Here is a 12,703-nt window from a genome sequence, read left to right on the forward strand (position 1 = left end):
CTGTAGGACAGCCAGAGAGAGAGGGGGAAAAAAGAGAGAGAGAGAACTATCTCGCAAAAAGCCCTAAACTAAGGCACTGCCAGGCCCGCTCACAGAACAAAGGACTGAGTGAATACCAGAGGAGAGCTAGCCCACTGCAGATCGGCTCATCCCCCGCCGGAGGCAGGGAGGCAGGAGGCGGGCAGCCAGAGCTGGAAAGGGGCAAACTCGGCCCCAGAGAGGCATCCTCTACCAAACTGCAAGCACGCACCCAGTCACTAACCAAAACTTCTTGGGATTCTGGATGGTTGACATCCGCCGGGAGGGTCGCAGCCAGAGATCAGCTCCCCGGAAGAGACACATGGCACACCAGAGATGGCCACGCCCACTGTCACCCAGGAAACTCAGTGGCTGGGACCGGGGAGGTGATAAGACGCACTCCCCACCTGGGGAGATGACACTTGCCAAGCACCTGGTCACCTGAGCGGCTCAGACCTGGGAGGGGCACAAAACGCAGACCAGACCCAACTGAGTCTGCACCTTTGTGGAGTACATGAGAACCTGAACCTGAGCGGCTTAGACCTGGGAAGTGCACACAATCTAGGGCCCGCCTCAGACAGTTCCCTGGCAGAGGAACCTAGAGCCTAAGAAGTGTACACTGGGAAAGTGCACACGCCATGAGCGGGGACAAACCCAGTGCAGCCGAGACACTGTGCGCACTCCCCACACACGCCGGTGATATTTGTTCACAGTGTTCCTCAATCCCCACAGCAGGACTGAACAAGTGAGCCTAAATAAGTGACCACCTTCGCCCCTTGTGTCTGGACAGAAATTAGACACTTGAAGAGACCGGCAAACAGAAGAAGCTAAAACAAACAGAGGGAACCGCTTTGGAAATGACAGGTGCAACAGATTAAAACCCTGAAGTTAGCAGCGACTATGTTGGAAGGGGCCAATAGATCTTGAGAGGTATAAGCTGGATCAAGGAACTATCTGAAACTGAACTGACCCCACACTGCCCACAACAGCTACAGAGAAAATCCTAGATCTATTTGTACTATTATCATGTTTTAAATATTTTTTTTTTATTTTTAAGTCCTCTATTACTCCTTTAATTTTCATTTTTACAACCTACTATTACCTTGCAAAAAAAAAAAAAAGACCCTATTTGAAAAACAAACTTCATATATATATTTTATAATTTTTTGAGACTTTGTTTTCTTTTTTTAATATTGTGTTTTTGAGAGTCTAACCTCTACTCTAGATTTTTAATCTTTGCTTTTTGGAATTTGTTATCAATTTTGTACCTTTAAGAACTCAATCTTCAGTACCCATTTTTGCTTGGGAGTTTGATTACTGGCTTGATTGCTCTCTACCCCTTTTGACTCTCCTTTGTCTCCACCAGGTCACCTCTATCTCCGCCCTCTCCTCTCTCTTCTCTACCCAACTCTGTGAATCTCTTTGTGTGTTCTAGGCTGTGGAGAACACTAAGGGAACTGATTACTGGCTGGATCTGTCTCTCTCCTCTTGATTCCCCCTTTTATCCTCCTGGCCACCTCTGTCTCCTTCCTCCCTCTTCTCCTCTCTGTGCAACTCTGTGAACCTCTCTGAGGGGTCCAGACTGTGGAGAGCACATAGGGAAGTGATTACTGGCTAGCTTGCTCTCTCCCCCTTTGACTCTCCCTCTTCTCCTCCTGGTCACCTCTATCTCCCTCCTCTCTCTTCTCTTCTCCATGTAACTCTGTGAACCTCTCTGGGGATCCCTCAGTGTGGAGAAACTTTTCGTCATTAACTTAGACATTTTATCATCAGTGCTGTACAGATGGAGAAGTCTTGAGGCTACTGTAAGAATAAGACTGAAAACCAGAGGCAGGAGGCTTAAGTCCAAAACCTGAGAACACCAGAGAACCCCTGACTCCTGGGAACATTAATCCAAAAGCCTCATCCAAAAGCCTCCATACCTACACTGAAACCAAGCACCACCCAAAAGCCAACAAGTTCCAGAGCAAAACATACCACGCAAATTCTCCAGCAACCCAGGAACATATCCCTGAGCTTCAATGTACAGGCTGTCCAAAGGCACACCAAACCCACAGACATCTCACAACTCACTACTGGACACTTCACTGCACTTCAGAGAGAAGAGATCCAGCTCCCCCCACCAGAACACCGACGCAAGCTTCCCGAACCAGGAAACCTTGACAAGCCACCTGTCCAACCCCACCCACACTGAGGGACCTCCACAATAAAGAGGAACCACAAATTGCCAGAATACAGAAAGGCCACCCCAAACACAGCAATCTAAACAAGATGAAAAGGCAGAGAAATACCGAGCAGGTAAAGGAACAGGATAAATGTCCACCAAACCAAACAAAAGAGGAGGAGATAGGGAAGTACCTGAAAAAGAACTCCGAAGAATGATAGTGAAAATGATCCAAAATCTTGAAAACAAAACGGAGTTACAGATAAACAGCCTGGAGACAAGGATTGAGAAGATGCAAGAACTGTTTAACAAGAACCTAGAAGAAATACAAAAGAGTCAATCAATAATGAATAATGCAATAAATGAGATCAAAAACACTCTGGAGGGAACCAACAGTAGAATAGCAGAGGCAGAAGATAGGGTAAGTGAGGTAGAAGATAGAATGGTAGAAATAAATGAAGCAGAGAGAAAAAAAAAATAATTGTAAGAAATGAGGACAACCTCAGGGACCTCTGGGACAATGTTAAACACCCCAACACTTGAATCATAGGAGTCCCAGAAGAAGACGACAAAAAGAAAGACCGTGAGAAAATACTTGAGGAGATAATAATTGAAAACTTCCCTAAAATGGGGAAGGAAATAGTCACCCAAGCCCAAGAAGCCCAGAGGGTCCCAAACAGGATAAACCCAAGGCGAAACACACCAAGACACACATTAATCAAATTAACAAAGATCAAACACAAAGAACAAATATAGAAAGCAGCAAGGGAAAAACAACAAATAACACACAAAGGGATCCCCATAAGGATAACAGCTGATCTTTCAGTAGGAACTCTTCAGGACTGATGAAAGAGAAAAACTTACAAGCCAGATTACTGTACCCAGCAAGGATCTCATTCACATATGAAGGAGAAATCAAAAGCTTTACAGACAAGCAAAAGCTGAGAGAATTCAGCACCACCAAACCAGCTCTTCAACATATGCTAGAGGATCTTCTCTAGACAGGAAACACAAAAAGGGTGTATAAGCTCGAACCCAAAACAACAAAGTAAATGACAACAGGATCATACTTATCAATAATTACCTTAAATGTAAATGGGTTGAATGTCCCAACCAAAAGACAAAGACTGGCTGAATGGATACAAGAACAAGACCACTACATATGTTGTCTACAAAAGACCCACCCACCTCAAAACAAGGGACACATACAGACTGAAAGTGACGGGCTGGAAAAAGATATTCCACGTAGATAGAGACCAAAAGAAAGCAGGAGTAGCAATACTCATATCAGATGAAATAGACTTTAAAATCAAGGCTGTCAAAAGAGACAAAGGTGGACACTACATAATGATCAAAGGATCAATCCAGGAAGAAGACATAGCAATTATAAATATATATGCACCCAACATAGGAGCACCACAATATGTAAGGCAAATGCTAGCAAGTATGAAAGGGGAAATTAACAATAACACAATAATTGTAGGAGACTTTAATACCTGCTCTCACACCTATGGATATTTCAACTAAACAGAAAATTAACAAGGAAACACAAACTTTAAATGACACGATGGATCAGCTAGACCCAATTGATATCTATAGGACATTTCACCCCAAAACAATGAATTTCACCTTTCTCTCCAGTGCACATGGAACCTTCTCCAGGACAAACCATGACCTGGGCCATAAATCTAGCCTTGGTAAATTTTTAAAAGTTGAAATCATTACAAGCATCTTTTCTGACCACAATGCAGGTAGATTAGAGGTCCATTAAAAGAGAAAACCTATTAATAATGCCAACGAATGGAGGCTGAACAACACGCTCCTGAAAAACCAATAAATCACAGAAGAAATCAAAAAATAAATCAAAATATGCATAGACATGAATGAAAACAAAAACACAACAATCTAAAACCTATGGGACACCGTAAAAGCAATGCTAAGGGGAAGGTTCATAGCAATACAGGCTTATATCAAGAAACAAGAAAAAAGTCAAATAAATAACCTAACTCTACACCTAAAGCAACTAGAAAAGGAAGAAATGAAGAACCCGTGGGTTAGTAGAAGGAAATAAATCTTAAAAATCGGGGCAGAAATAAATGCAGGAGAAACAAAAGAGACCATAGCAGAAATCAACAGAGTTATTTTAAAAGCCGGTTCTTTGAGAGGATTAAAAAAAAAAAAAAAATTGACAAACCATTAGTCAGACTCCTCAAGAAACAAAGGGAGAAAAATCAAATCAACAAAATTAGAAATGAAAATGGAGAGATCACAAAAGTCAACACAGAAACACAACGGATCATAAGAGGCGACTATCAGCAACTATATGCCAATAAAATGGACAACTTGGAAGAAATGAACAAATTCTTATAAAAGTATCTTTCCCAAACTAAACCAGGAAGAAATAGAAAATCGTACCAGACCCATCACAAGCACGGAAATCGAAACTGTAATCAGAACTCTTCCAGCAAACAAAAGCCCAGGACCCGACAACTTCACAGCTGAATTCTACCAAAAATTTAGAGAAGTGCTAACACCTATCCTACTCAAACTCTTCCAGAAAATTGCAGAAGAACATAAACTTCCAAACTCATTCTATGAGGCCACCATCACCCTCATACGAAAACCTGACAAAGATGCCACAGGAAAAGAAAACTACAGGCCAATATCATTGAGGAACGTAGATGCGAAAATCCTTAACAAAATTCTAGCAAACAGAATCCAACAACATATTAAAAAGATCATACATCATGGCCAAGTGGGCTTTATCCCAGGGATGCAAGGATTCTTCAATACCCACAAATCAACCAATGTAATACACCACATTAACAAATTGAAAGATAAAAACCATATGAATATCTCAATAGATACAGAGAAAGCCATTGACAAAATTCAGCATCCATTTATGATTAAAAAAAAAAAAGAACCTCCAGAAATCAGGAATAGAAGGAACATACCTCAACACAATAAAAGTTATATATGACAAACACACAGGAAACATTATCCTCAATGGTGAGAAATTGAAAGCATTTCACCTAAAGTCAGGAACAAGACAAGGGTGCCCACTCTCACCAATACTATGCAACATACTTTTGGAAGTCTTGGCCACAGCAATCAGAGAAGAAAAAGAAACAAAAGGAATCCAGATAAGAAAAGAAGAAGTAAAACTCTCACTGTTTGCAGATGACATGATCCTCTACATAGAAAACCCTAAAGGCTCTACCAGAAAAATCCTAGAGCTAACCAATGCATATAGTAAAGTTGCAGGATATAAAATTAACACACAGAAATCCCTTGCATTCCTATATACTAACAATGAGAAAACAGAAAGAGAAATTAAGCAAACAATTCCATTCACCATTGCAATGAAAAGAATAAAATACTTAGGAATATACCTACCTAAAGAAACAAAAGACCTATACATAGAAAACAACAAAACACTGATGAAAGAAATCAGAGAGGACACAAATAGATGGAGAAATATACCATGTTCATGGACTGGAAGAATCAATATAGTGAAAATGAGCATACTAGCCAAAGCAATCTATAGATTCAATGCAATCCCTATCAAGCTACCAACGGTATTTTCCACAGAACTGGAACAAATAACATCACGATTTGTATGCAATTACAACAAACCTCAAATAGCCAAAGCAATCTTGAGAAAGAAGAATGGAACTGGAGGAGACAACCTGCCTGAATTCAGGATATACTACAAAGTAACAGTCATCAAGATAGTATGGTACTGGCACAAAGACAGAAATACAGACCAATGGAGCAAAATAGAAAGCCCAGAGGTAAATCCATGCACCTAAGGACACCTTATCGATGACAAAGGAGGCAAGAATATACAATGGAGAAAAGACAACCTCTTTAACAAGTGGTGCTGGGAAAACTGGTCAATCACTTGTAAAAGAATGAAACTACAACACTTCCTAACACCATACACAAAAATAAACTCAAAGTGGCTTCAAGATCTAAACGTAAGACAAGAAACTACAAAACTCCTAAAGGAAAATGTAGGCAAAACACTCTCCGACATAAATCACAGCAAGATCCTCTATGACCCACCTCCCAGAATACTGGAAATGAAAGCAAAAATAAACAAATGGGACCTAATTAAACTTAAAAGCTTTTGCACATCTGTGTCTCTTTTTCTGTTTTGCATATAGAGTTATCGTTACCATCTTTCTAAATTCCATACATATGTGTTAGTATACTGTATTGGTCTTTATCTTTCTGGCTTACTTCACGCTGTATAATGGGCTCCAGTTTCATCCATCTCATTAGAACTGAATCAAATGAATACTTTTTAATGGCTGAGTAATATTCCACAGTGAAGAGGGAGGGGGGAGAGGGGATCAGAATGGGGAATACATGTTAATCCATGGCTGATTCATGACAATGTATGGCAAAATCCACTACAATACTGTAAAGTAATTCGCCTCCAACTCATAAAAATAAATGGAGGAAAAAAAGTTTTTGCACAACAAGGAAACTATAAGCAAGGTGAAAAGACAGCTTTCAGAATGGGAGAAAATAATAGCAAATGAAGAAACAGACAAAGGATTAATCTCAAAAATATACAAGCAACTCCTGCAGCTCAATTCCAGAAGAATAAATGACCCAAGCAATAAATGGGCCAAAGATCTAAACAGATATTTCTCCAAAGAAGACATACAGATGGCTAACAAACACATGAAAAGATGCTCAACATCACTCATTATCAGAGAAATGCACATCAAAACCTCAGTGAGGTACTATCACATGCCAGTCAGAATGGCTGCTATCCAAAACTCTACAAGTAATAAATGCTGGAGAAGGTGTGGAGGAAAGGGAACCCTCTTACACTGTTGGTGGGCATGCAAACTAGTACAGCCACTATGGAGAACAGTGTGGAGATTCCTTAAAAATCCGGAAATAGAACTGCCATATGACCCAGCAATCCCACTCCTGGGCATACACACCAAGGAAACAAGAAGTGAAAGAGACACGTGCACCCCAATGTTCATTGCAGCGCTGTTTATAATAGCCAGGACATGGAAGCAACCTAGATGCCCACCAGCAGACGAATGGATAAGAAAGCTGTGGTATATATACACAATGGAATATTACTCAGCCATTAAAAAGAATGTGTTTGAATCAGTTCTAATAAGGTGGATGAAACTGGAGCCCATTATACAGAGTGAACTAAGCCAGAAAGAAAAACACCAATACAGTACACTAACACATATATATGGAATTTAGAAAGATGGTAACAATAACCCTATATGCAAGACAGAAAAAGAGACACAGATGTATAGAACAGACTTTTGGTCTCTATGGGAGAAGGCGAGGGTGGGAATATCTGAGAAAACAGCATGAAAACATGTATATTATCAAGTGTGAAACAGATCGCCAGCCCAGGTTGGATGCATGAGACAAGTGCTTGGGCTGGTGCACTGGGATGACCCAGAGGGATGGGATGGGGAGGGAGGTGGGAGGTAGGTTCAGGATGGGGAACACATGTAAATCCATGGCTGATTCATGTCAACATATGGCAAAACCACTACAATATTATAAAGTAATTAGCCTCCAATTAAAAAAAAAGACAAATAAATAAAAATAGCAAGGAATGGACATGTTGCTAGAGATATCTTTAAAAGAAAAAATATCTTCCATAGATAATTTTATAAACTCTGGCGGAATTTTTTTCTTTCCTTATGATTTTATAATAACAAGTACTCAATATAAGAAAAAAGCATAAGTCGTGATTTCATTCACTTAATGTATGTAATTACCCATTATTTGCTGACATTCAGAAGAAGAAATCAGAATTTCTCCAGAGGAAAAAATATAGTTCTCCAGTTTTTCTTTCAGATTGTTGCAGCTGAAAATTTTCTCATTTAATGAAAAGAGATTAAGAATCTCATTTATAAAATTATAATTTTAATAAAAAGGATAGACAGAATGCTTATTTATTTCCTCTTTATTTTCAGAAAGATTTAAAACACCCACCAAGGTTATAGCAAACAGTTTAAGATAAATTAGGTGAGTACATTTAAGTATATAGTGTCAGGCACGAATGAGCGACTGAACTGAAGTGAAGTTAGAAACCACAAGAAACAGAAGGGCCAAAAATTCTTAATTCATAATGCATCTCCTAAGGCCTAAAACAGGGCTCATCTTGAATTGTCGCTAAAAGAAAGCTTTGCTAGGTTAAATAGAAGACATTGCTTCATTAATTTCAAAGTGAGATTTTTTGTTTTAAAGAGAAATCACTTTAAATTTAAATGGACTTCCAGAGGGAACTATATTCAAAAAACATATATACATACACAAGTATAAACAAATCACGTTACTGTACACCTGAAACTTACACGGTATTTTAAACTGACTACACTTCAATTGAAGGAAAAAGCAAGAACCACCACCAACCTCGAAAACAACCCCCCAAAACAATAAGGAACACATTTTCTTTCAGTTCTTCATAAAAATCAGCTATATGCCATTCAAAAGAGTATGAGCATTGTTTTTTCATGATCTCACTTTCTCTTCTTAAGTTGAATTTGAAATAATGTCTCGCAGGATTATAACATAGAGTTCCTGGTCTGACTTACCCCCACTATTTCTGTTGTGTGTGTAAAATAATCTGTCCCATCTTCACCCTCATTCCATCTTATATTCATCTTGTCCTTCATAAAGAAATTCTTCCCCTTCATCCTCCTCCCCATCTTCATTATTCATCTAGTTGTTTTTCCTAAGTGCTTTGTAATTCAGTACTTTCATAATGGTATACTTAGTATGCCAATATTTATAAATCTGAACCATGCACATGTATGGCTCTTATTATCACACCATTTCGTATCGTGACTTTGAGGGCTTCCATTTCTGTGGTGGGATCCTTTTTGTCTTCATAAGGAGCAGGGGAATGGTATGTGAACAAGTACAGGGAAAGAAGAGTTACAAACAGAACCACTTACCTTTGTAGGACCAAGGCCTGCTACAGACTTGAGAAATTTTGGAACAGGCTCAGGTGATGGGAAGGCAGGCTGACAGATGCCCTCAAACCAGGGTGACGGTTTGGGAAATGTTTCAACCACATCTTCAATGTTACTATCAGAATTATTGTCCTCAGAGAAAGTGGTACTCTCTGGTCTCAAAATGCCACACTTTGCTTCTACACCAGTGAAAACAGGAGAGAGTACATGAGAACATGTGTCATTTCAAATCAGGGAATAACACCAGAAGGACAGTCTTTGAATCACTTACTGTTTCTGCTGGACTGCTGAGAAGGCTTCATGAGCTTTGTTAACTTTGGTTTCACGACATGCTGGAGAAGAAAATGAGAGCTTGAAGAATATAACAAGATCAACCTGAATAAATTTATAACATCCTCCACTCCTCTATGATCTAGCACAAAGAGCACAGGCTCTGGAGTCATTCAGATGTGGATTCAAATCCCAGTTCTGCCACTGACTGACCTGCTCATGGGGAAAGTATTATGACAGATGACATCAGAAGCCCCGGATGTTCCTCTCCTTACCCCTAATTGACAGCTATACAAATAGGATGACACCCACTAGATTACTTTCTCTACCACAATGTTCAAGAGTAATAATTTATCCGCAGGAGTTCAGAGCACTATTGAAAAACTAAGACATTTAAATTAATTGCTATATTTTGAAATCTGCTTCCATGATTAATATATACATGAATTATCACTTGGGAAGGGAAATATGAAAGTTTAGGTTTTAGCAGAACCTTATTTAGATGGGCTAGAACTGCAAACAGGATAAGCTACTTCTATTCTGTTTGTCAAACAGCTAGAAATATAAAACAGGGGGAAAAAATCAGCTGCTTCTATGAAACAGGGAAAGAGCAAGGTTAAGCCCATAGGGCAATGATCATGAATGAAAGCCACAAACACTCTAAATAGACAGCCATAAGCAAACATGTGCACAATAGGGGAAGAGAGAGACGGACTGAAAGAACAGACACTGAAGAAATTTGTTCTGTGAGGAAAAATTAAGTTAAGAGTAAATATTTAAAAAAAGAAATTAAAAAGGTAGAGGAGAAAGAAGAAAGGAAAAGGTGAGACATTCTTGGTCAAGAACAAACTTCACGGGGGAGAAAAAATAAGTATAATAAGGTATGTGGAGAAACACATATATGTAGAATTTATATACAATAGGTCAGCAATATATCAGTATTCTTAAGGATATACTATGAGCAAAGCCTCTTTTTCATATGATTCTATTAATCTAATTATATGCATCTACACTGTTCTTCAAATTTTATGAAAATATCAACATCAGTTCAGGTCAGTTGCTCAGCTGTGTGCGACTCTTTGCAATCCCATGGACAGCAGCACACCAGGCCTCCCTGTCCATCACCAATTCCCGGAGGTTTTACAAACTCATGTCCATTGAGTCGGTGCTGCCATCCAACCATCTCATCCTCTGCCGTCCCCTTCTCCTCCCGCCTTCAAACTTTCCCAGAATTGGTATTCTCCAGTGAGTCGGTTCTTCACATTGGATGGCCAAAGTATTGGAGTTTCAGCTTTCTGAATGTTGAGTTGTAAGTCAACATTTTCACTCTCCTCTTTCACTTTCATCAAGAGGCTCTTTAGTTCTTTAATTTCTGCCATCATGGTGGTGTCATCTGCGTATCTGAGGTTATTGATATTTCTTCTGGCTATCTTGATTCCAGCTTGTGCTTCATCCAGCCCAGCATTTCGTATGATGTACTCTGCATATAAGATAAATAAGCAGGGTGGCAATTTACATCCTTGATGTACTCCTTTCCCAATTTGGAACCAGTCTATAGTTCCATATCCAGTTCTAACTGTTGCTTCTTGTCCTGTATACAGATTTCTTAGGAGGCAGGTCAGGTGGTCTGGTATTCCCATCACTTGAAGAATTTTCTACACTTTGTTGTGAGCCACAGAGTCAAATGGTTTGGCACAGTCAATAAAGAATAAGTAGATGCATTTCTGGAACTCACTTGCTTTTTTTATGATCCAGAGGATGTTGACAATTTGATCTCTGGTTCCCCTGCCTTTTCTAAATCCAGCTTGAAGATATGAAGTTCATGGTTCATGTAATCTTGAAGCCTGGCTTGGAGAATTATGAGCATTACTTTCCTAGCGTGTGAGATGAGTGCAATTATGTGGTAGTTTGAACATTCTTTGGCATTGCCTTTCTTTGGGATTGGAAGGAAAACTGAACTTTTCCAGTCCCGTGGCCACTGCTGAATTTTCAGATTTGCTGGCATATTGAGTACAGCACTTTCACAGCATCATCTTTTAGGATTTCAAATAGCTCAACTGCAATTCCATCACCTCCACTAGCTTTGTTTGTAGTGATGCTTCCTAAGGCCCACTTGACTTCACATTCCAGAATGTTTGGCTCTAGGTGAGTGATCACACCATCCTGGTTATCTGGGTCATGAAGATCTTTTTTGTAGAGTTCTGTATATTCTTATATACCTCATCTTAATGTATTCCGCTTCTGTTAGGTCCATACCATTTCGTCCTTTATGGTGCCCATCTTCGCATGAAATGTTCCCATGGTATCTCTAATTTTCTTGAAGAGATCTCTAGTCTTTCCCATTCGATTGTTTCCTCTATTTCTTTGCATTCATCCGTGAGAAAGGCTTTCTTATCTCTTCTTGCTATTCTTTGGAACTCTGCATTCAAATGGGTATATCTTTCCTTTTCTCCTTTGCCTTTTGCTTCTCTTCTTTTCTCAGTTATTTGGAAGGCCTCCTCAGACTACCATTTTGCCCTTTTGCATTTCTTTCTCTCCAAGATGGTCTTGATCACTGCTTCCTGTACAATGTCATGAATCTCCATCCATAGTTCTTCAGGCACTCTGTTTATCAGATCTGATCTCTTGAATCTATTTGTCACTTGCAGTGTCTAATCATAAGAGTAAATACTACATGAAACTAAATTCAGAGCATGAAAACAAATTTCACAACAGAACACTTTACCTTGGTTTTAAAATCTAAGACTGCATTGTTTGATGTAGGCCCTAAATCAATGCCAGGTTCGTTGGGAAACCTTTAAAGCAGAAACATACAATAAAAATGAGTGAGCTCATTTCCTTGAACAAAAGAAAAAAGAAAAAAAAAAAACAAGTGAAAGTCTCTCTATATATTAAATAAACTTTCTTGACATGAATAAAATTTGGCCTGTTTTAAAACAGCTTTTAATTTTTTAAAGATTTTTTTTGATGTGGACCACTTTTAAAGTCTTTACTGAATTAGTGCCAATGGTGATTCTATTTTATGTTTTGGCTGTCTGACCCTGAGGCATGTGAGATCTTAGCTTCCCTGACTGAGTATCGAACCCACACTGCCTACACTAGAAGATATCTTAGTAACCATCTTAACCACTGCACCCCCAGGGAAGTCTCCAAAAAAGTTTTTCATTACCTATTTCTGCTTCCTTGTCTCCCAATCTATGAAATATCTAGTTAACACTCATTCTTAGTTTCCATAACAGAGAGTGACAGCCAATATATCAGCAGAGCCTAAAAA

General features: G+C 39.2%; 2 protein-coding genes across 3 annotated transcripts in view; both read right to left on the reverse strand.

Moving 5' to 3' along the window:
* The window catches only part of LOC122447855 (ankyrin repeat domain-containing protein 26-like), a 933,540-nt gene that overhangs the window by 192,141 nt on the left and 728,696 nt on the right, over positions 1–12,703 (reverse strand). The window lies entirely within an intron of this gene.
* The window catches only part of LOC122447854 (ankyrin repeat domain-containing protein 26-like), a 234,494-nt gene that overhangs the window by 43,727 nt on the left and 178,064 nt on the right, over positions 1–12,703 (reverse strand). The window contains exons 8-10 of the mRNA XM_043478536.1: positions 12,155–12,224; positions 9,431–9,491; positions 9,142–9,338 (exon numbers count right to left, since the gene is read on the reverse strand). Coding sequence (XP_043334471.1) covers positions 9,142–9,338; positions 9,431–9,491; positions 12,155–12,224 — 328 coding nt within the window. The remainder of the gene's footprint in view (positions 1–9,141; positions 9,339–9,430; positions 9,492–12,154; positions 12,225–12,703) is intronic.

This window comes from Cervus canadensis, chromosome 10 (genome assembly GCF_019320065.1).
Source record: "Cervus canadensis isolate Bull #8, Minnesota chromosome 10, ASM1932006v1, whole genome shotgun sequence".
In the NCBI taxonomy this organism is placed as follows: Eukaryota; Metazoa; Chordata; class Mammalia; order Artiodactyla; family Cervidae; genus Cervus; species Cervus canadensis.